Genomic DNA, 24,833 nt, shown 5'->3' on the forward strand with positions numbered 1-24,833 from the left:
TTAGTCACGTGATTATAAATAGTCAGTATAAGTTTCGTGATATGCGCCAGTGCACCATAACACGTTATACTAAGCGAGACTTTTCTCTAGGAGGATTAACCTTAGCTAAGCTAGAAGGTCAGCCGGATATACCGAACCCAAAGCGGTCCCTCGGTTTGCATCTCGGATCGTTGCACTATAATAGAAAGAACAGGTGGCAAACCAAGCAGTGCACTGTGGGTGCGACTGTTCTACTATACCTTAATATTACATATACCACGGCTGTTTTCTTTATGACACCAACAAAACGAACCTCAGTTACCATTAATTTTGGCCATCTTTATCCTGCCCTCCCGGAACATCATGTGGAATTAACGACAGCTGATGCTGCTATCGTGCATAAGTTATGCACGGTTCCAACCAATCCCATTATGAAGTGCGGTCCGCTGCCGCTCTTGCTCCGCCCGTATGCATGAAATATGACCAAACATTCTGCCGGGTCAACACTTATATTTTCATCATGGTTCACCAGGCCAAACCTATATCGCTTCAAAGGTGTCCTCTGTTAAAACTTTCACGCCAACGTCAGATGGCTTGCGACAAATCCGTTGGTTTTTCTTCATAATTGTATAATACCGCATTTCTTTACGTTCAAGATATGCACGTACAGTTCGCAAGAAAGAAAAATTCATCGCCTTCTCTGGCAACTACTCCGGAAATTGGAGAGCGACCGCCTGAACTGCTCGATTTTCTTGCTTCATTTGTTAGCAGGCTCTTGTTTTTTTTTTTTTTTTTTTCTTGCAACTTGTATTGACATGTTAGAACCAGGTAGGACGAGTACTGCACTGTGCTGTGTCTCATTCTATAATATATCACTCGAGGGCACCTTTATCGAAAATGGCTCCGCGGTTATTTTCGCGGCTAATGATCCGCGCGCGCAGCTGTCGTACGTTGTGCCGACGGTCTTGATGGAATGTGTACGACGCATATTTCAGGGGCACTGGCAAAACATTGCACACTTTCTCACAGTTCATTAACTGAGAACTTCTCAGACGTAGTCTACGGTCCTGCGTAAGCTAAATAATAGCGGCAGAAACAAGCACGAAAGGCTATTTTGGTTTTATCCATCGTGAATCTCTAGCGACTACGGCACACCTGGTGGTGGAAATAGCAGTTCGTGCGAAAAAAAGCTAGCGGGTGTCCCACTATCAGTGTCGACTGTCCCTGCGTGTCCCACACGCCCAGCGCGCACAGCTGTACGTACGCCGTGTTCCTGCGTGACCAAAGTCGAATTGTCTGGTGCAAGCGTGAGACATGCTCACAGCGAGGAAGCCTTCGACGTTCGTGTCGTTTTCGTTGCCGTAAGCAGAATTTGAAAGCGCAGGTAATGTCGCAAGTTGCCTGACAGCGTCCAAGCGCGATGCTTCTACGTTCACCACCAAAATAGTTCTTAAAACGTCGCCTAACAGTTGGTGGTCCAGAGAAAAAAAAAAAAAAAGTAAAGAGAGAATTAGGAGCTTCGCGAGAACACAGCTGGTGGGTTTCAGCTTTCGCAGGAACCGTAAGTCTAGCACGATATCGTCACCGACTCGATCGCGCTCCGCGCGTGCGCGTGTTATGACACCTTTTTGCGGCCGCGCATTTTTTTGTAGGTAGTTTCCAGTACATCGGATGCTATCGGGCTATGTGGGGTCATTTGTGTGCGCGCGCAGTGTTTTTGGCAACCGTCCAAGGCGCGGGAGAAAGAAAAGGCAGAAGGAAAGGAATAATAAAACGTGCGAGATAAAAATAAAGCTCCGAAACCGGTTCCAACTGAACTACTGTTCTCTTCCTGCCTTCTTATTTGTTGATTATGGTCAAGGCCGCTCTTGGTACGAGTCAGAATGCGTGCGGTTCTCCGTATACTTAATACCCACCTTTCCTCGTGAAGGTCCGACGAAATGCGTGCGGAATCTGTCTCTTGCAACCCGCGCGTCGTTTGCGGGGCCGGGAAGAGTCGTCCGCCAGCTTGTGGAGTCGCGTGACAGAGGCGAACGTGTGACAATTAAGACAGTGCGCGACAAGTTGGGAAACGTTGCTTTTTTCTTCTTCTTCTTCTTATAAATATACAAAGGGAGGTAAACGCACTACATGTGCTCGAACATGAGTCGTACTTTCGCGACTTTTCTCAAGTCGTTCACTATAACATTAGAAAAAAAAAAAAGCGCTGCAAATGCAGCAACAAACACTGAACGTTCAAAAAAAGGGAGACACAGGTACAAGGTATGTTGTGGTATACACTTGGCCGTACCATGCACGTTGTACATCCAGTAAACAAGGAGGTGGCGCGCCTTTGGTGGACATGTACTCGGGGACGTGAAAAATTTTCCCGACGTTTCCAGGCACAATACTATTTGGTATCGGTATATCTTTGATCGTTATGGCCGATAGCGCAAAAATATATATATATAAAGAATGAACCTTGAATGCGGCGATGACAGGGGAAGGGGCAGGGAGCGATGCAGGGTGCCATTAAGTGCCACAAGGTGCGTTTGTGACCCTTATAAGGTGCAAAAAGAAATTTATAAAGTCCGGGATAGAATGAGGAATTGGTAACATCGTAGTACTCGAGGTGTCCCAGATAAAAGTAACCAAGCTTTAAAAAAATACGGGCTGCCCTAGCCCGTTAGGCCCAAATGATGATTGCGGTTGAGTCGCGCGGCCCAGTACGCAGTATATATTTGCGTAGAAAGTTGATTCATTAGTAAGTTCTGATTACCTACATTTTTAATTACATCACTTCAGAAATAAAGTGTCAGTGCTGAAGTTGTAGGTTGTCGCTAAAAACAGCTGGCTTCAATGTTTTCACACAGGTAACGTTTACGTAGCTCTTTTCTTTTTAGTTTTAAATCGTCTTCAAAGATAACACGCACCATAAAAAGCTGCCACATGACAGGAGCGCAACTTCAGCGTTTCAGAACACTTCTCGGGGAACAAAATCGGCACTTCTCTATATGTGCCAGCAGCTGGTCAGGTGGTAGCTTAAGGTCAGTAAACAAAAGAGCGTAGATAGCGCCGTGGTGCAAATATTTGAGACCGCTGTTTTTCGAGCAAATCTACAATTTCTCAGTTGACAGTTCGTTTCTGAAGCCAATAACTATATTTGGCTAGTCATTGTCAATTAATTATCTTTGAACAGCGAAAATCTATTATTAGTCTGCAGTAAAATACTGCAGACTAGGCCACTCTACTGTCGACATTTTTTAAGAGCTCGTTACACTTAGCTGGGACAACTGGTGTGTATATAGGGGTCGACGACCTTATGCGTCGCATCGAATAATGTTTTGCACCAGTGTGGCAACTAGGCGCAGTACTGCGCAGTGAGACGAAAATACTAATAAAATAAAATAAATGAAACGCAAAGACAATTCGGCGTGCCGTTTCAAAACGTAAATGTCCGCAGAAAGACAACACAACACAGTAGCATTGCGCAAACGCTTGCACGTGAAACCACGATGTACAGAAGACGGTGGCGCCCGTGGACAGCACTGCACGACTGACTGCACGAATGATTAAAAAAAAAAAAAAAAAAAAAAAACACGATCACGGGCAACAACATAACGATCCGTGGGCACCACAGGAGCGGCAGAAGGTAAGGAGAGGCGGAAGTCAAAACGCCGCTACGGAGCCAGCCGCATCGAACCGGGCGTAGACTCGTGGCAAGGGCCACGGTTGCAGGCACTCGAGTTGGAGGGTTTCCGAGCGGGGTCGCACCGGTCCTTAAGCGGGCAGGTCACTTCGCGTTGTCGGTTGCCAGGCCCGCACTTGGCCGAGCACTGCAACAAGACAAAACGGAGCTTACAAAGTGCCGGCACCTTAATTTGTGAGCACTATACGTGTATATGTCGCAGGTGGTGAATAATAAGCCCTGTACAGTATTTCTCCACCAACAGCTCCTCCACTGTGCTCCCACGTATGATCAATTGAGCACAGTAGTAAAGCATATACAGCGTGGGTTTCGGCTGGTTGGCTACAAACTCTATGCATATTTGTGCACCCAACGCTGTGACCGTCAGCAGCGTTCGGCAACTCATCTCGAGGTCGCGAATTCGTCTCGTTTCTCCGATGCCGTTATTTCGTTGAAGGCGAAATAACATGTGGCTCCAAAGTATCGTGTAATTTCAGCGCCTTCCACTATAGCATCCCTCGTGCTCCACGCTTTGCACGTGGATGTTAAACCGCACACCATGCACATGCTCGTTGGTGCGTTGAAAAGTAGCGCGCGTATTTCTCTCGCACATGTTCCTGAACTAAACACAGAGTGGCACTGTTCCCGGCCCTCCGGGGCTGGAACCTGGAGGTTCGCCTTTGCGACGGAGGCTTCTTTGCCATCGGTGCGTCTGTATCTGTTGTGCATGCCGTCATTGCACCCGACGCCGCCTCGGTGGCGGACGACGGCTTTTGCGACGCGCGTCTTTTTTTCTCTCACCTCTGAATTTTCCTCTGTCCGCACGAGGCAGCGGTGGTAGCTCAGCTACAGCCATTTAGTAGGCCCGTACATTTTCTAACCCTACATTCTGCAATCGCAACGACAACAACTAAACAGTTGCAACGACCAATAAGATCTGAGCATGCGCGCATTAAAATGTGGGCGTGACCTCGTTCAAGAAAGTCGCACGCGCTTCAGCGGTCCGACACTTCAGTGACAACACGCCTCTCTGCAGAGCAAGGCAAGTAAAAAATTACCTCTTTGTCAAACGAAAGAGTGCACTGTTAGGCTGTCGGTCAGCAAAAGACAGGGACAGAGAAAAGGGGGCGTCTTACTCTCGACCATTCCGACATTTGCCACGGCATGCACGGGTCGATGTTGCAAGTCGATTTTTCTGGAGGCTTTAAGTGCTGCGTGTGGTGGTAGCAGGACTTCTGGGGCACCTCCTTCTGCGTAACTTTGTCGACGCACTTGACCCGCCGATGCCGCTCCCCGCCTCCACACGCACGTGAGCACTGCGGAAAAAAAAAAAGAAAAAAAAGGGAGAAGAGCTTAAAGTGAAAAGCGCCTTTGCTGTTAGAAACGTTTCTTCGGTGGCGGTGCAGACCCTTATGGATTCAAGGTGTCTTGCGAGCTATCGTTTTTCCTGATTATTTCTGTCGAAATTTCCTGACCACTGGAGAGGCGAGAAAGCGCAGTGCTCGATGATTATGTGGAAAACCAATATTTACTGAAAACCTCAAAAAATACTTAAACAAATACTGCAATGAAAAATATCGATGCGGCCTAAGAGCAAGCTTCACGGATAGATTTTGATGCCACGCTAGAGCAGTGTGGTCCCTCACACAAGTTACCGAAAGTGCACATATGTTCCCGCATATTGGTGGTTGCGACCTGTCAAACAGAAAATAGCTAGTTTTGAACGTAGCTATGTTTATTTACCTGGACCAGTACAAATTTACTAAGAAGCGTGGCAGGCAGTGCAGAACCCGGACCATTATATGCACCACTGATTTTGTGGTCAACAAGAAACACGGCTAAAAGCGGATAGAATAACATGCCTTATGCATGTTAAAAATGAAAAGCCGTCCTGTCAATGCGAACGGATCATGCGCTATAGGCACCTATAGGTACCGTCAAAAATCATGGCAGACCACTAGCCGTGCTAATTTCACTCAGTCCCTCTTCCCGACTTAGCCACATTTTTGACAAAATCCCTGATTTTTCTAGGTACAGAAAATTTCCTTGCATACTTCCCTGGTTTTACAGGTATACTACACTGCCTGGGATTACACTGCAAGTAAATTCGCCGTCTTGAGGGCTAGCATGTTGTACCCACCACTATGGATCGCGTGTGGTATGTGCACTCTGCGGCAGAAGTTCACAGGATGGGTGTAGGCAAAGAAAAAAATAATACCAGCGACTTGCAGCAAGACGCCAGCAAGTGTGACGGGACTGCTCCATGCGATGATCCGATGAAAGGCTGAGACGAGAGGCAGTGCTACGACATGGATCCTCTGTCAGAGGTCTGATCCAACCTCGTAAAATAAGATTGTTCTCTCCCTCCAGAGAAAACAAAACTGCGTGAACTTCCCTCTCCCTATTTGTGCGTCACCGCTCCTTCACCCCCACCCCCCACGCGCTTCAGGTGAGTGATCCCTTGCTCACCTTACGCGCCAATGCTCAGAAACTTTCAACATGTGGTATTAGTAACGTAAGGTGGAAGGTCAGGCTAAATGATTAGATTCATAAGGGAGGTAGCAAGAAAGACAAGGACGAATGAAAACGTTCGTGTCGTTTCTTGGTTCTTCCGTTCGTCCTCGTATTTCGAGCTAGCCTCACTATGACCGTTTAAGAAACTCCTTTGAAGAATCCACTGCACCTCCGGAACACAGACCCAGGAGAGCGCTGGTCTATTCAAGCTGCAGCTTTTCCCACGCCCTTTTCTTATGTAATTTATGATAAATTAGGTGACATTAAGTACGAGCCGTGGTTCTAGGAGAGGAGGGCAGATGGCGCACCTTGGACCACTTGGAGGCCCTCCAGGCGTAGCGTGCATCCTCCAGCACCACCACTTTGCGCGGTACCGGCAGGTCCAGAATGTCGGGCCGGCCCGAAATGCCAGACAGGTTCCAGAAGTCCCCGGGAGCATCGCCCAGCGGGATGTCCAGCACGGTGTTAGACTGAATATCCACGACGCTCGCGGTGGGGCGCGGCGGGTTGTTTTTCTCCTTCTCTTCCGCGTCGCAGCCGGTGCCGTTGGCGTCGCCGCCGCAAGGCGCGATGGTGACGACCGCTGATGGCTCCACGGCAGTGCACAGGTAGGGCCTGTCAGGACCGCAGGTCTCCTAATAATCAAGATGGGAGAGAATATGTATGGTGATTCTGCGGAGTTCAGGAGGACAAATCTGAAGATGGAGGCACTTGCATATAATCCCATCGACCATGGAAATCGACCGTATATATGACGCACGCAACAAGCCGAGCATCCACGATGCATCACTTTGCTGCACCCAGATCCATCCTCGACTGAGGCCACCACCACGTCAGATGCCACTAACCGACTTCAATGTGGCACAACTTCTTCCGACATTCATATCGCAATTGTGACGCAACTGTTTACTAGCTAGCTCCCGACAAGGATTCAAATCAAGATCATACTATGTATACTTCCTATTGCATGCCTTAGTCGCTTTGGGACGTTAAACCTCAAAAACCAACCAACCAACCAGCTTACAAGTCAAGGTTTCGGCGAACGTGGCTTCCAGACGTCGCGTGCAGCATGACGATCTACGTGGAATACGCAAACACACACATCGAATACAACAGCAGGCATAGGTCCTTTCTGCTGCTATTGTATTTTCTATTCGGAAGGACTCTACTCAGACAAATGCAAAAATTGTGACAGCAAAGCCGATCTCAATCATATGATATAGAACTGCCCACAGTCCCTACCTGCGACTCACATACGCGACTCTGATCACTGGGAGGCTCTACTGTTCATTGCCGACCCCGGGCACACAGATCAAGCTCCTCCAGCTGGCTGAAAATTGCGCCGCGGCCCAAGGTAGTTTAAAGCTAAGGGCGGCACTTCGGGTTGCTCCCCTTGTATCCGCTGGTAATATTAACCAACCATCGCCACCACTACCAGCAACCTCGGACTATTGATGTCGCGTTCATAAAGGTTAAACAGTCTTGAATACCTCTGCACCGTTTTTCACTTCCTCATATGTAACGTATCGGCGTACGTGACAAGCTTCCCAGTCTTTTTTTTGTATGACCTCTTGGGTGCATGACTACGCGGTCACAATTTCTTTTCGCATATTTTTCCTTCTCTTGTTATGTTATCTTCTGCAAATGTCTTTATTTCCCTTTGATTTTCAATCCTTTTCTCCTGCCCCTGTATAAAATATGTCTTTCTTTCCAGAAAATACGCCGGGAAAAGTTTTACGGAAGAGCAGGCAGTCTTTTTTTTTTTTTTTTTTTTTTGTATCTAGACACACCATGGACCGCAGGATCCGGCATGGTGAAACATTAGACGGTGTGAGGTCTGCCGGTATGTTGTACAGCTAATGTGACATTGTGCCCTCAAACAGTAGCATGTGGATCTCTCCAGATAAACATATTATAAACAGAAATACCCAAACTGTACTACGCCCCGTCACAAATGTTGCGCCGATCGCAATTATACTTTAACGCTAACACATCTTTGCATGGAGACCCGTAGCTATATATACCGCCGTGATTGCCAACTTTGATACTCCAGAAAGAGAGATTACAGTCTTGACAGCTATACAAGGAAGTAAGAGAGCCAGTCGAAAGTATCTACACTCACCAAAATCAAATTTTGAGAACATGGGCCTTTTTTTTTTCTTTTTTTCTTTTTTTTTTTTGTGAGTGCAGATATTTTCGATTTGATTTAGGCGAGTGCAGATCCCCAGGTGGTCGAAATTACTCCGTAGTACTACACTACGACTCCCCTTTCTCTCTTTCCACTTTTATTCTCACCTTCCTCCCTTCCCTTACGGCGCGGTTCAGGTGTCCACAGCGCGTTTGACAGATACCGTGCCTTTCCCTTCCTGTGAACCAATAATAAAAAAAACATGGGCTTCGAGATTACAAAGTTGGTTGTACGCGGAAGAAAGCAAAGGTTCGGGGTTGCCCTGCTGGGGTGGTGAAGCGGTAAGACGCCCGACTACTGAGCCGGGTTCGAACCAAACCAAGGCGGCTGCGTTTCGATGGAGGCGAAACGAAGTGGCGTCCGTGTGCTGTGCGATGTCAGCGCCCGTTAAAGATCCCCAGGTGGTCGAAATTACTCCACAGCCCTCCACAACGGCTCCCCCCCCCCCCCCCCCCCCTCTCTCTCTCTCTACTTTCACTCCCACCTTCATCCCTTCCCTTACGGCACGGTTCAGGTGTCCACAGATCAAGTGTGACAGTGTGCCTTTACCTTCCTGTGAACCAATTATTATTATTATTATTATTATTATTATTATTATTATTATTATTATTATTATTATTATTATTATTATTATTATTATTATTATTATTATTATCATTACGTTACACCGCCGCTCAGATGTCATGTCTAATACACCATTAACTCATTGGAACGACGCGGTAGTTACTACAGCGTACCAAAACGACGGCCGCCTGGCGACAGTACATTGTGCATGGTTCGGCACATAAGACCTGCGCAAGCCTGTATTATTCAAGCAACCAAGATAAACTGAGGTGAAACGCAAATAGAAACGCTCATCAAGAGGTCTTTCCGACTTTCAAATGCCGCAAGGGACGTTCGGCTGCAGGCATCGTGCCTCCCTTCGCGTGCACCTTGCTAACTAACGCCCGACGTTTTCTCATCGGGGTTGTCTAAACCACTGACTCCAGCTCGTAGATAAATGGCGCATTAATTTGTCCACGATTTCTTTTCCCGTTTAATTTCTGCTACTTTACGTTCGAGCAAGCAGAGAGATGCTTGCACTAACAAAGCTAACCCGAAAGTGAAACGAGGCGTGGAGAAGTGCCACTGCAGAGAGACTGCGAGACAGGCCGCCGATAAAAAGAGAGACAGCAGCAGCCTCAGAGCTTGCTCACGGGAGGAACTGCGAGGCAAGACAACGCGCGTCCGGTGTTTCGCCTCGATACCACAGGCGCCTGCGGCGCGCTGCACTAAACCTGCGCCCAATCCGGTTCACACGCCAGTACGCCGACGATGAAGTCGACGATTGCGAGAGCGGTGACCGCGGAGTCGCGAGCGGCGCTTATTGTAATCGAAGAGTAGATCGCGATCTTAATCTCTGAGAAGTGCCGTGGCCTCATATCTGGCAACTCTCTGTGTAGAATGTAGCCACGGAATAAGCGAAGCGCAGGCAGGTTCTACAAATGAACTGATTATCGAGTTTGTTTCCTCTCATCCGACAGAAGTGCACTCTTTCGCTCATTTTAATTCAAGCGCGCGCAGGCAATTGGGAACGTGAACTGGATACACAAACGCGATGGACAAGCACTGTTTTTGTCGCCATCCGCGTTTTTTTTTTTTTTTTTAATCGATACCGAGCACTGAGACGGCGTTAAGTGGACCTGACAGCAGGCCGATCAGGTATAGGAGATATTTAATATGCCGATCAGTATCTGCTGTACACATTTTAGGTAATTGTTGCGTATCGCAAACGTGAAGCCTCCCGCAGCGGTTGAAGCGTGGAAGTTTCTTCCCGATGTCGGCGATGCAATGCCATCAGCGCTAAGGTACACGGCTGGTGCAGTATCTCTCAATCCCCTGCCAGCACATATCATTATTATTGTTTTTGTTTTTAAGCTTAACGAGTGCGTCTCCGCGAGCGTTCCGTGAAACCGATTTTTCTAATCGCATAATGTGACGTCAGCCATAAAACGATCTTCATCCACCAACTCCGAGATAAACAAGGCATCCACACACACACACACACACACACACACACACACACACACACACACACACACACACACACACACACACACACACACACACACACACACACACACACACACACACACACACACACACACACACACACACACACACACACACACACACACACACACACACACACACACACACACACACACACACGCACACACGCACGCACACACGCACACACACACACACACACGCACGCACGCACACACACACGCACACACGCACACACACACGCACACACACACACACACGCACGCACGCACGCACACACACACACACACACACACACACCACACACACACACACACACACACACACACACACACACACACACACACACACACACACACACACACACACACACACACACACACACACACACACGCACGCACGCACGCACTTCAGGACCGCCTGAGTTTCACAGAACACCCCTTGTCCTCTCCTCCTCCTCCCCCATTGCATGCTGCGACGACAGCACCCTCTGGAGTTGGTGCAGCATACGGTGAAGAACGTATATGTGTACTGCTTGCCTCGAGTGGTAAAACACTGCGGTCAGCAGCAGATCATCCATAATGCAACCAAAAAGGGAGATAAAAAGACACGATCTCCATGATCGCGATACATTATGCAATATTTGCACAAGATTTTCTTGGACCTGGGAAGATGGGGAGCAAGCAGTTTTATATACCGGGGGGGGGGGGGGGGGGGCAGGAACCGGACTGTGTACTCGTAAACGAGTTAGTGAACTTAAATATTTTCGGAATTTCGCTTGCCCGCGGTCTACCTGGACCCGCTGAGGAGCAGACAGGAAGCGGGACGACGAGATTTATGGCGCGCCTGTATTATACACCGGGAACGATGCACACAGGGCGCTCTTTCAAGACTCATGTGCCGTGTGTGTTTGCGCTTCTTGTACGACCGCTGGCTCTTATAGGTCCGTTGAGTTGTGTATTCAGTGAATCATTCATGCCTATCTCGGCACGCGCCTGCTTTTTGTCGCTGCCATTAATATCCGGGCCGCGAAAACGACCAGGCAGGTTCTCTAAAAACAATCGACAAAAAAATTTAAATCATTCAAGTGCTCCACTCAGGCTGGTGTGGGCACGCGGTCGGGGAAGGCAGTTTCCGAGTTCAGGTCTCCTGCAGTCATTATATGCAAACCAGTGCGGTTTGCAAGCATGTTTGGTATGCGTTATGCGCAGGTGAGGGCATAAGTAAACGGAGCACGGTTTTTCGTTGAAATTACAATTACACCTTCTGCATTAGAGCTAAGAAAACATTATTTATCCAAGTGAAAGCGCACTGGCGTCTACTACCGGTTTGCACATGTCGCTACTGCCAGTTTCAATTATAAAACGCGTGAAAAATTTTAGAATGAAATAGAGTGCTGTGTTTACTTTTGTCCGCACCGGTACATATAGCCTTGATATAGTACATGCATTGCCTGCTCGACTCTAACGACAGAACCATGAGCGCCGCGTAAAAACGCTCGTTGGGCTGTGCGCCTTCTAAACTGCCATTAGGTTGTAGCTTAGGGCGCTGTGCATACCTTAACCACTTCCGCTACCGGCAGCCATTTGCGCGTGCAGCTAACGACCGAGAGTGGCGGTAACGGAAGATGAATACGGTATACGCTCTGCTAAACCGCTTTATTAAAATGCTTGTAGTTATGCACCGTGATAGTTTACCACTAACGTGGGGCGACGATTTGGCACGTGTTCCAGGCGAATGTGGTTACCACGCTGTTGACACCGTTAGCATATCTTCATCTGAAAGCGCATGGGTTGTGGTAAATGGTGCACTTCAAAATGTCCCCTTCCAGTCTAATACACTCTAGGAGATTTCGAGCCGGCCATGCAATGCGCACAGAATGACACACTCTCTGCAAAGGCTTCGCAGAAATATTTGAACGCGTGAAACAGTTCGGATGTGAAACAGCAACGGAAACTCGAAACAATAGGCGGCTCACAACTTTATAATGTGCATAATGATACAGAATTCGCACACGTAAATGTGATCAGCTATTGCTCTTTTCTTACTCCAAACTGCTGAGCTGTTCAGGCTGACAATAATCACTTATCACTCATTCGCGGCCACCAAAGAGATCGGTGTTTTTTTTTTCTTCTTTTTTTTAAACGCAGCCTCGTAGTCAAATTGTTGCTCCCTATTTAGACGAACTCAAGTTACCGACATTCTAGCGGAAATTAAGAAGAAGAAATGGGCATGGGCAGGACATGTAGTGCGAAGAGAGGATAACCGATGGTTGCTGAAGGTAACAAACTGGATTCCAAGGGAAGGAAAGCGTAGCAGGGGGCGGCAGAAAGTTAGGTGGGCGGATGAGCTTTAAGAAGTTCGCAGGGGTCAAGTGGATGCAGCTAGCCCAGAACCGGGTTAAGTGGAGAAATATGGGAGAGGCCTTCGCCCTGCAGTGGGTATAGTCAGGCTGATGATGATGATGATTATTTAGACGAATGCCCGCCGCGGTTGGAGCAAAGCACGAATTGCATGTCGACAGAAAATGACACTGTCTTGCGGAAAACACAACTGGAGTGACGATGAGTTTGCGCCGACAATGATGTCAATGGTACGTGCGCAATTTGCACGGTCGATGCAACCAACGAGTGAAGCTGCGAGTTATAGTTTGCATCGCAGTGCGGAGAGGACGTGTTATCAACGCGTTTGCCCACAACGAGGGAAATGCGCGAACGAAAAAGAAATATTAAAACTGGACAAGTCTGTTAACGGAGGTCCCCTCCGAGAAAAAAATATGCACCACCGTGGAAAAATGTTAAATTCCGTATCCAACTACAACGCATGTCGTCGCCTTTCGTCGTTATTTACAAGTGCCGACTGTACACCTGCAAGCAAAAAAAAAAAAAAAAAAAAAAAAAAAAAAAAAAAACACTAGAAAAAGTCCTGTGAGGTACGGAAAAGCATACTGAAACGGGAGACGGGGAGGAGGAGGAGGAGGAAGGGGTGGAACGAGGTACCTTCTCTACCTTCTCCCTGTCTCGCTCTCGCGGCGATGGTGTACGCGCTGAGCGCGCGCTAACGGTGGTCAGCGTGCCGTGCGCGCGTGGGCGCCGTGTACACGGGTCGATGGGCGAGCTAACCGCGCCGAAACCCAAGGCCATGAGCGCGCCAGACACGATTGCGGGGGTCTTTCCCAAGGAATCTCCGCTGTGCCGCCCACAGCACACGGGGCGTCACGCACCGGCTCTAGAGTCGCTGAACGAGCACCTCGCGTGATCCGCCGTCTTTTGTACAGCTTAAGCCGGGCGAGGTGATGGGGAGGGGGATGCAGCACGCACCACCGGCGAACTCAGTGGCGCCTGTTGCACACGCCACGGCGGACGGACTCGAACTACGCCAGCACGGAAACCGATCAAACCCCTGAACTGACGGCGAAACATCGCGAGCCGACGCGACGCTGCGAAATGAAAACTACCGTGCCAATTCGCTGGCAAAATACATATGTCATTTCCCATTCCACCCTTTTTCTTGACCAGTTCCATGTATATGTATCCTTTATTTCCATTCTGTCACCCCTGTTTATTTCCTTTACTTCTCTTTGAGGTATTCATTTAGCAGACTAACATGAGCGCTTTCCATTTGACCTATAATCTGTCACTGTCGTCGACATGTAAAGAAGCCAGTGAACAGTTGGGTTTCTTTACGCATACAAAGCACGCCAAAGATATACTGAACGAACTCTGGCATTTTAGCCGTAGTTCTGGACTGTAACTGCAGCCGCGGAAATTTTAATGACGTCTGGATTCCACGAAAGTCTTCGTCGCGCAGTGCAACCAAGTAGCAGCAATCAATGAGAGCTCTGCAGACGAGGTGTGCGTTCTTTCACTGCTGCGTAACGTATGCACGCAGACAACACTATAAGGGCCTTCGAAATATTTGATTCCGAAAGACGTCACATCTCACTAACGTTTCGCTCTGATGAGAACTTCTTTCTCTAATGTCTTCCAAGGGCTTACAAGTACCACTTATACGTGGCAGCTAGTTCGAATACTGAGCCAGACTATAAAGCAAGCGTACCATTTAATGTACAGGTAAGAATGCTATACGGCAAAGCAGCTTTCTGTTACCCATATCTGTTGATGGGAATGGTCTAAGCTTCCGAGCGGGCGGCAAAAATCTGCTTTTAAAGTTTTTCCTACGCTCGCACCGAATAATTAAAACGGTAACAGCAAACCATTTGGTCGCGTGTTTGAAAATATTTGCGAGGCAACCGTGGAATATTATGAGTAAGATACATTTGCGAACGTAATGATAGATACGGGCGTATGATTTCGGCGAGTAGCAAAATTTTGCTTCCCGAGTTTGTTCCGCGCTCACAACGTGTAATTAATGCTGCCGGAGGAAACCAAATTAGGGTCTGTTTCTGAAAATATATAGCGAATAACTACAAGACTGCAGATAGAGCAGGGATCTGTGGATATGTTGATTGTTATTGTGTAGCTATACAATATGGAAAAAAAAAAAATACGTTCGGAGGTTCTTTCCGAGAGTTTGTCCAAAAATTATGGGTGACGCCCAACCGCCTTTGGGGATATGACGCGATAGCATAGGCTATCTCCCATATGAAAGGAAAGGTAGCGCCATGTTCGTGATTTTTTGCTCACAACGCCAACGCCGGCAGCCTACACCGGATTTTCGGTGAACGAGGTCTTGCACTACATCGCGAAAAAAAAAAGAAAAAAAAAGGCGGTGAATACTCTTTAAAAATGCAGAAATGTTTGGCTAGAGTTCTAATATTGCGCGAAAGCGGGGTTGCACAGATTTTCTGCGGCAATGAACCTGGTGAGCTGCAGTTTCAGCTGTACAGCAACTGGCGCCATCTGAGGGGGTGAAATGGTGAAGGTTTAACCCCGGCCTTTTCGATCAGCTCCGGTGCAACAGAGCGCTTGATCGCGAGAGCCACAGGCTCAACCTTATACTTGTGGTGCCATTTGGAAGACGGAAGCATTCGCCGCGGTGGATCAGTAGTTAAAGCACTCGGCTACAAAACGCGAATACCAGGATTTCAACCCTAGCGGTTCGAATCCGCTTCAATTACATTTTCATTACACTACAAGAGGTCGTCGTCAGCCATTGGGGTCAGTATAGGCTCCATCCCTCCCTCAGTCGACTGGCGAATTTGAAAGACCCGTCGGGGGCTCGAGGTTATGTATGTAAATCATATCTCACGAAATATTTTAGACAATTAGAGCAACGGCACAAGCGTTCGGTGCTTTTGCTCTGACCCCACAGATCAATACTTTCGCAGTAAAAGTAGTCACGCCTCTACCGTAAGGAACTCCGTGATCATCGTTCTTAACATGGCCTCTGGGATACGAGCCCAAAAATATTGTGTCGCCGCATCGCAGCTTGGTGAAATCGGTCGGTGATGGTGAAAATCGTAATCTTTTTTTTTTTTTTTTTTTTTTTTTCCTGGCTGAGAAAGAAAGCTGTATTTTTGGAGAAAACAACATCTTTGTAGGCACATTTGGGCTCCAAGTAAGCGCAGTTCACATGCGCCAGCACTGCTGCACAGAGAGCAGAAAGAACTTCATTTGAAAGAGCATGACAGTAAACGAAAACGTAGATACGTCAGACTAAAAGGTTCCAATTTATTAAAGTCAGACCAGGGGTCATTAGCTTTTTTTTTTTTTTTTTTTGAAGAATTGTTTTCTCCAATCAATTTTCTATCTTTTCGTCGTCGGTAGAACCGGCGCCTCACGATAGCATGATGGCGGACTTCGCCATAGCATATCGCATACGATGTGTAGTAGGAAAAAGAAAACAACGAATCTCAAAAACAAATCGTTAAGAAATGCGGCCGCTACTTATAATAAACGAAGTCATCATACCTCGCTTAAACGTTTGCCCGCTGGAACGCGTATAAGGAATATAAATGATTAAAGCGAGAGCCTCGAGACTTGGAGGATTTTCAATAGAGCCTGCCTCTGCGGATCGCAGCAGCAATGCGTAACAGGAGAGAGTACAGTCTCTTTTTTTCGCCGTATTTATCGCGCCTGCGCGTACGGATTCAGATCATCCCCGTGTTGCAGTGAAAGCGGCTGGCGGTACAGCGCTGGTCTCGAGAGGCAATCAAGGAAACCTTTCCGGCACGCCGTACTACACGCTGGAGCAGAACAGCAAACAGGCATATGCCAGCTGCGCGCTACATCTGCTGCATGGCTAAACGCGGAAGTTAGCGTTTCGCCAACGCAAACCATCGGCATTCTTGCGCAGCGCGTAAACACGACGCGAATGAACATCTAGGCGGAGTGCGCAACACAGAGCCAATCTACTGCAGCCGCAGCAGTACGCAATGTAATGACCCGATTTTTTTTTTCGCAACTCGCAACTGACGCTTCCAAACATTTGCGAGACGAGGAAAAAGAACGGGGGTACACTTAAGGCTTCTCCACACTAACGCCTCGCGGAGGTTGTGCGACCGTCTTGGTCAAAAAGCGACTGGCGAAAATGGTCGCATCGGTCGAAAAGCGACAATTTCTCCGCCTTTAAAGGCGTGACGCTACAGCTATACAATGGATCCCTTCTGAGGCTCCCCTTGCGCATACTCCTTCGTGTGCATGCACTTTACACCTAATCACTTATTCCTATATGCACTCCCACATGTAGCGACCACATTATGTGAAAACCCGCTTTAGCCAAGCCGTACAAACGGGCCTACGTGGTTCAGTTCCCCTCTTCCAGCTCAAGGAAGAAGCCCAAGTTGACAACTATTGCAGCTCGGTCATGTCACGTGGTCTCGTTACGTCACACAGCCCGTCACCTGCCAGCAATCACCTGCTAGAGCCATGGTCGTAATTTAGAGCATACTCCTCCCATGTACGAACCTGGATGTCAATGGATGGTGCAATTGTGACCTTCAGCTCTCGCGCTGTGCAGCAAAAATCGTCGTCTTAATCTCCAACAACAGCTTCGTCACCGTTGCGGTTAAGCGCAACGGTGACGAAGCTCCCGGGCGCACTCCGGTTTTCAATGGGTACAGCTTTACCCCAGCCTGGTGCTCGGTTCTTTGGGGAGAAATGCTTGAGAAAGGGGCCATAGGCCCCAAATAGTTGTGCCGATGGGACAGTGATCCTTTCCGCCATCGGACAACAATAGGTCCGCCTCGAGTGGCAAAAACCCTTCATGCGGCTTTTTTTTTTTTTAATCATGGGCATCATCTATCAAGACATCATTTGATCATCCAACATCATCTCACCATCAATCTCAACTGAATCTTGAACCATATTTGCAGGCTGACGTGTTCGAAATTGATTTTGCCCCGGAAGGCTCAGCGGGGTATAGCGGAGCTCCTTCCAAGCGCACTCCCCGAGAAAGCCGGGCGCCGGTGGTGGTGGTGAAATACATTTATTGGTTCAAAACAGCATTCACAAGGAGGCATGGTTGGACCAGCCCTTAAGAGGCCAGTCCTTACAAGCACTAGGTGGGGTCCTTAGTACGGGACTCCAGTGGCGTCGGCCGCTGCCCGGGCGCGCTCAACCAAGGCTTTTTGGGCCTGTAGGTGAGAGCATCCGAGCAGGGTCGCCTCCCAGTCCTCCCGGGTGGTCAAGGCCCGTGTGAGCAGAAGCCCAAATGACATTCCGGTGGGCGGGGTCCCCGGTGTAGACGCTGTTTTGGAGAAGGTGATATGCTGGGTACGGTACCCAGCTCTGCTCGACGTTCCTACAACCCCCCCCCCCCCCGTGAGTTGGAAATAATTGTTTCGGAAGTGGGATGAGCTGCAGCTAATGCAATGGCGACCTCCTCCGCATGTGCAACTATGGACGCCGAACCAGTTACCGGGCCGAGAGCATTAACGATTTACCGTAGACGCCAGAGTGCTTCCGACAATCAGCGAAATAGAAGCGGAATTAGCTATGAAGAGGGCAAGACATCATGCACGCATCGCATCGGAAATTGATGAAGAACGTGAAGGCTGCCTCGCTCGCCGACGGACGCAACGCCAACAACGGTCCACACCTATTGCCTCCGCCAGCAGCAACAATAATGGTGCTCCCCAATTCATGGACTCTAGTGGATCACTGCCAACCGCCACCAAGCAGCCAAACACCTACAACGCGCGACAACAAATTTGCTGGAAAACGGAATGCGCCCGCTCCTGACTAACAACTTAACAGCGTTAGCTATTGTAACGGTGGAAACAGAAAATAATGACCACTCACAACAAACTTGAAATAGCTTCTCGGAACGAACACATACGAGGTATTATTGTGAGCGGCAGTTTGAACTTGGAATATTAGCGCTCGTCAAGTTTTTGCTTGGCGAAAGATCTGCTGAAGACAGATGCGCGCCCAGCGCATGCATCTGTGTTGTATGGCGCTTACATCATGTATGCCGGTTACATATGCTTGTTTGCGATCTCTAAGATGCCCATAACGCCAGTCCGTTATTTACTCTCTGCGCTATGCGAGTTCTTACCTAGAGCGAGGGCGCAAATAGTGATCAATGACACAAAAACCGAAGGTCGAGCGACAGCTCTTCGTGGTTATGCTATAAGTTTTGCTATGATGACATGCTGAGCTTCACGGGCAAACGTGCTCAGCTCCTGATCCGTGACTGGCGAGACAGCAGATGCACGACCGCCTCTTTTACAACGGACTCACGCGATCTTTTGACATCATGAAGCACGCGATCCTTTGACGTAGTATTTGTTTAAATGACGTCACGTCACTTAATGTCAAGGTAAAAGACCATGGTCAAAAAATTAAAAGTCAAGGGTGGACACTACCGTTAGTATATGGTTTGACTTTAAGGTTTGACATTGAGGTTGGCTGAATGTCAAATTGCCGGGCAGACATGAAATTCTGCATTTGCGATAAGTAAAGCTATGGTTATAAAACTTGTCCCATACTCCTAACTTTCGCTAAACAGGCTCTTTTAAAAGTATCTAATGGCACGACACGGTATACTGCAATTTCGGAAAGGCCTTGACTGGGCATGTTTGGAAGTACAAACATGTACAGACACGAAAACACGACACCGCAGGGATATGCGCTTCCATTCCTGCCGTTTTCTTCTCTTTCCCCTCCTTTGATGTTTATGCAACCAACGCAGCCACAATGAACCCATGACCACGGTTAAGCTTCGCGAATACAATGAACTCAACATTCCTCTTTTTTCCCACGCGTTTGTCCTGTCCACGTGAAAGGACCGAACCGTGCACATACCCTATTAAATCCGCGCGGCGCGATACAGCCGCGCAGGGGGCGTACCAGCAGCGCAACGAACACATTCCTGATGAATTCCTTCGTCTTTTGGTATACATACAAGCGCTAGCAGCCTGCTCGCTTTCTTGCCTGAAGTGCTTGCGAAGGCGCTCTGATCAGTGTTCGCCATCGGAATATGTCATACACATTCGCTTGCGAAGCCGCTGCTGCGCAAAGAAGGAAGAGAGCGTACCTGAGGCAGAAGCACCACAGTTGGCGGCGGTGCGGAGGTCCCGTTGTGTTGCGGAACGGCGGCGGGGCAGCGGGGGTCGTTGGGGCACGGCTCGGTGTCGTTGGGTCTCGTGGCCGGGTCGCAGGCTTCCTGGCGCAGCGCCAGCTGGTCGGCCTTGCCCCTGGACCGTACGCAAAGCACCGTGTGTCGGCGCAGTCCCCCGCACGTGGCCGAGCAGGGCTGCCAGGGCCCCGTCCACCAGCGCGCGGGACAGGGCTGCCGCGAGCACGGCCTGCGCCGCGTGGCAGGCCGCGTCGAAGCGTCGCAGTACGTGTCCTCCACGAGGCCGGCCTCTTTCTCGACGCAGCGCGGCTGGGACTCCTGGGCGCCGCCGCCGCAAGTCACCGTGCATGGGCTCCAGTCGAACCAGCGCCAAAGGAACTCGGGACGCCGGCTCGCGTTCAGCTCGGGAACCGTGTACTCGTACTTCAGGCCTGGGTTCTCAGATTGAAACAGGACCTGCGTGAACGCGGGGCGTGCGCAGTCGCTGGTAAAGGACTCGTTTATCGCCTCGTTTCGGGGGTTCCTCATTAGGAGAGGGGGGGGGGGGGGGGGCTGTATCTAACGGAAGCAAAACGGATTTTACAGCTGGATACAAGCGCGTAATTTGTAATATGTAAAGAGGGCACTAGCCTGCCACTGAGACTTAAAAAATGTCAGAATGCAAATTCTCGACTTTGGGTAGTTCTATTCTCTTCCTATGGTTTCTCTTTTTTTTCTCGCTCACGCGAGTGCGAGGTTCAGCAAATGTAAATAATGCCTGGTTGCTAAGAGAATTAAAAGTAGCTTAAATTAATCGTTACTATTTAAAAATGGGTACTCAATAGCGAGCAAAGCAGTAACATTATTACGGCTGTCAATTTTGGTAGCATAAAAATTATCTAACGAAACAAGAGATTTTAATGCATCTCAACAGAAGGCAATAAAAGCGCTTCAGTGTCTTTTAAAGTCAGCTGGTGCAAAAGAGAAAACGAATTTGTTGACAGTGTGATGTTTCTCTAAAAGACCAAAAAAACACAGTGCAACCACCCAGCAATGCGCACATAACAAAATAGTTGCAATGAAAGCACATTTATGCGGGCGATTCACAATGATTTTACAGCGGCTGCGCTGCGCCCCTGATACCAAGCCTCCCCAATATTGAAATTCGTAAAAGCCAAGATGTATTGAAAAGGAAATGACAAGGCAGTTTAGCGTGGAGTTAATTTAATTTACCGTACGATAGCCCATTTAGCCCTGGTCTTGCATGGCTCATCTTGACTTTCCGCGGTTATGCTTGATTTGAACTGGCTGACCTCGTTAGACATAACATTTCATACATGCCGTCCAAGTTGGCACCGGCTACTCGGAAAGCCCTGTTTTAACCTAGCTGTGCGAACGTGCCTACATAGCCTAGGCGTAGCGTGACAAAGGTCGAAGAGGGGTTGAATTCCCACTTCCAAAGTGCTGCCTAAGTTGGGAGCTCCTGCCCGATAAAAACACAGGCGTCGTCTCTCTCAGGCGGTGTTGGCGCCCTCGACATCGTACGCGCGGGGCCGCCGAGTTGCTGCCGACAGCACTTAAAAGGCGGGAGCGGATCACAAGGAGTATAGACTGCATACCCAATAGCCAGCAGCCTATCCAAAGGCAGCGCAAACGGTTATGAATTTAGTCTGGGCCTGTCTTCGGAGCAGTTACTAGATGTGCACTTCGGGTTTCTAGACAGCCTCTGAAGAGGCTATACCGGCTGCGACACAGTTGCCCATGAAAGATGGACGACACCAACTGCGGGCAAGATGACGTCTTTGCGAGTTGTGACGTCATCTTCATCCTTACTCGTTCTCGGATGAAGGTAAACAAAGCGCAGCCTTACCCAGTTTCTAAATCAAATCTCCGCTCAAAACAGCCCCATATTTCTAGGGTGAACCGGCCTAGCTAATCCACCCCATCAATTAAGTTAAACATTACGAAAAGTCTGTCAGAGATTACCCGTATTCACAATGCTGAGCTTCGTGTTTCAATAAAGACGTCTTCTGTCTTCCTCTCCCTCAAAAACGTCCACCGCAACCTAAAGGAAGTGCTGAAGCGGCTTCTTGTAGTAGTACAATACATAGGGGAAATGCCTGAGGTAAAGTTGATTTGTAATAAGGAGGTAATTACTTATTAGCATCCATCCAAGCGCAGCCACAAGGATACAGAGGAAAGCAACACACTAAGTGGATATGCAGGTGAACGGAGAGGCGAAGTGGCTTGTTGGGCGAGTTGGTTGGACAATATGTTAAAACAGCGCTAGAAACACGGACAGATAGAAAGAATCTGTGTTTGTCTTTCTATCTGTCCGTGTTTCTAGCGCTGTTCTAACAAAAATGAGAGAGGCGCATTCACGTACGTAGAGCACCAGCTCCTGCTTGGTGGGCCCCGGCGCGTGCAGCGTGTCTCTCTCGCCCTGTCGCTGGTAGTACAGCGTGGTGCCGGCGGCCGCGTACTCTCCGCTCCACTGGACTAGCCAGTCGCCGTTAAGGAAGAACTCGCCGTCGGTCGCTCCCTGGACGGCCAGGTAGTTGCTCGAGGGGCCCAGCTCCTCGACACGAATGTTGCGGGCACCCTTGGGCACGCGCCCAACCTCGGTATAACCTGCGCACCCGGAAGGAAAGATACATCTGCCATCGAGTAATCTCTACGAGCCCTGGAGGATTTTATAGAGTATCGTTTGATGCAGATGCACTACAGTGTATGATATGTGAATCATATGGCGGCTTCCGAGCAAGCAAAGTATCTGATGCGCACTGTAGCAGCACCAAACTTGTCTATGGTGCAGCCTGCGAAAAAAAAAAAGCCTTTGGAAGTCGCCACGAGATCCATCCAAAAGCATAAACTGTCTGACCGGCAAAGCTGCGATCGGCGACTAACCGATGCCTTCCTTCTGCAGGAACTCCTTGTGCACGGTGATGCAGCGCGTGCCGTCGCCGTGGCAGATGCCGCAGCGGTCCTCCTGGGCACTCGTCTCGATGCCCCAGTCACAGGAGACCCGCTGCGAAAGAGGGCGTTTAACAATAATGTATTTGCTGCGCGGGCCGCAGTTCACGCCGTCACGACCTACATGACAGGGGCGATAACAAGGATCAGAGTCTATCCACGCTCTTTTCAAAACCGCCGCTGCAGTTTAGTTGCTTTCGGGTTCGATCACTGATCACAGGATCCGGTCACGCACCCCACCCGCAAGAACCCCCCCCCCCCCCCCCCCGGCCTCAGCTTTAACGCTAATTTCAATTTCAGTGCATTTCTGAGAGAAAGCGATCCCCCTCTTCCTCTTTTCGCTCTTATCACGCACCGCGTCCAGGCAACACTGACCAGCTTCATCCAATTAAATTCTGCATTGCAGCCTCGTTAGAGGCATTATTACGTTACAAGTGATTAGTGGAATGCGCCGTGAACGTTTTGACTGGTTGGTGGCATGCTGGTAGTTTCTAGCATACGCTGCGTAAGAACTCTCAAAAATATCCCAAACGAAAAGGGCCCCTTGTCGGCACAGACTAGCCCGAATGCGCACACGCCCAAAGGCAGATGGAGGGTGTCGGATGACCAGTGCGAGCGAGACACCTTACGCTTGCGCTAAACAGTAGATGGCCGCCGTCTAGGCGGGAGCTGGCGGCGAAATGAAATCAGACAATCGCTAACAGTCAAGAAAACGGCGGCGGCGTGCCGGTTCTCGCTGCACACCTCTAAGCCCGATCAGAGATAAACTTTTTAAATTCAAGCGCAACTCGCTCTATTCATTTTTCTGGCGGGAAAATTTGTCGTACTCATATTGAATTTTGGCGCCTTTCCGGGACAGCGCGCCCCTCAATTTCCCGGTTAATATCGGACTGCGGGGAAGGAAACGCTTGCTCGGAATTTTACAGTAAATTGATTCGGAGTCATTCACTATACGCCGTCCCCTATTGCACGCGCGCAGCTTTAGGACGCATCACGATCCTCGTCATGTTAGTCGCGCGATGTGCCAATGTGCAATCATACCGGCAAGCCGAGTTATCTGCACTAATATAAAGTGCCAAGCGAAACAGCGTAATTATTAATAGCCAGACACGCACGAAAGCAGTGAGAAGAGTAGCGCAGTGAAAATAGCCTCGGCACACACCCTGCACTTCCCGTTGATGCAGACGTCCCGCGAGCCCGGGCTGCACGGTGTGCCGTCGGTCACCGACTCCTTGAGCACGCGCGAGAAGAACTTGCCGTCCGGCTTGCAGTGCAGCTGGCACGGGGTGGCTGCGAAGAACAACAGTCCGCGAGGAAAGCAAACAGAAATGCGGCCGCCAGCTAAATCAAGACACAAATTCATCTGGCTATAGGTTAAGCACAAGTGGCGTGCCGGCGACTCTACTGGCAAACCTTATCAAGATAGAGAGAGTCAGCACTTCTCGGGAATAGTTCGGCATTTTCTTCGGCAGCGCCATAAATTGTTGGGAAAAATTACGACCACGATTGGCACCATTGATTTTGCCTTTATAATTGAGCCGCTTTTTATGGCAAGGTGTGGCTGAAGCACCGGAGAGAACAATACTAGGAGGACCTTGGAAGAAGAAAGTGCTGGCCTCCCACATACACGTGACTGCGTGGATAGAAATTCTGACATTACCGAAGTGAAAGTCGCTCCGTCACAGTAAAACGCGTTGGCGCCTTATTCTGGACTTGTACATGAAAGTTCCTCGTCCTCTGTACTACACTGTGGATACATAAACCACAACGTTAGTGCGAAGCAGTCCGAGCAGTATGACGGGATTCGCGTGTAATTTGATTCCACTGTCTCGACCTAACGTGGCAGAGCAGAAGATAAAGTAATTTAAGACAACGTTTACGAAGAAGCAGCGAACTCGCAGTCAATTTAATTTAATACTTCGTTTAGGCAACGACAAGATAAAATAAATAAACCCGGTCTCTAAGGTAACATAAAGTGCCTCCATCCTTCACATTCTGAGT

At 49.0% G+C, this 24,833-nt stretch overlaps 1 protein-coding gene across 2 annotated transcripts in view; it reads right to left on the reverse strand.

Annotated features, from left to right (window-relative positions):
- Window positions 1-1,976: 1,976 nt before the first annotated feature.
- LOC146198822 (A disintegrin and metalloproteinase with thrombospondin motifs 7-like) overlaps window positions 1,977-24,833 on the reverse strand; it is a 110,152-nt gene continuing 87,295 nt past the window's right edge. Inside the window, exons 14-20 of one of the 2 annotated variants that reach the window (XM_084594309.1) lie at window positions 23,995-24,122; window positions 22,767-22,887; window positions 22,246-22,490; window positions 19,839-20,336; window positions 6,469-6,795; window positions 4,783-4,962; window positions 1,979-3,794 (exon numbers count right to left, since the gene is read on the reverse strand). In XM_084594309.1, the coding sequence (XP_084450435.1) occupies window positions 3,639-3,794; window positions 4,783-4,962; window positions 6,469-6,795; window positions 19,839-20,336; window positions 22,246-22,490; window positions 22,767-22,887; window positions 23,995-24,122 (1,655 nt within the window). In that variant the 3' untranslated portion in view covers window positions 1,979-3,638. Of the gene's footprint in view, window positions 3,795-4,782; window positions 4,963-6,468; window positions 6,796-19,838; window positions 20,337-22,245; window positions 22,491-22,766; window positions 22,888-23,994; window positions 24,123-24,833 lie in introns of both variants that reach the window. The other variant, XM_084594310.1, reaches the window with a different exon arrangement.

The sequence above is a fragment of the Amblyomma maculatum genome, chromosome 2 (assembly GCF_055883805.1).
Source record: "Amblyomma maculatum isolate TAMU_Amacu chromosome 2, ASM5588380v1, whole genome shotgun sequence".
Taxonomy (NCBI): Eukaryota; Metazoa; Arthropoda; class Arachnida; order Ixodida; family Ixodidae; genus Amblyomma; species Amblyomma maculatum.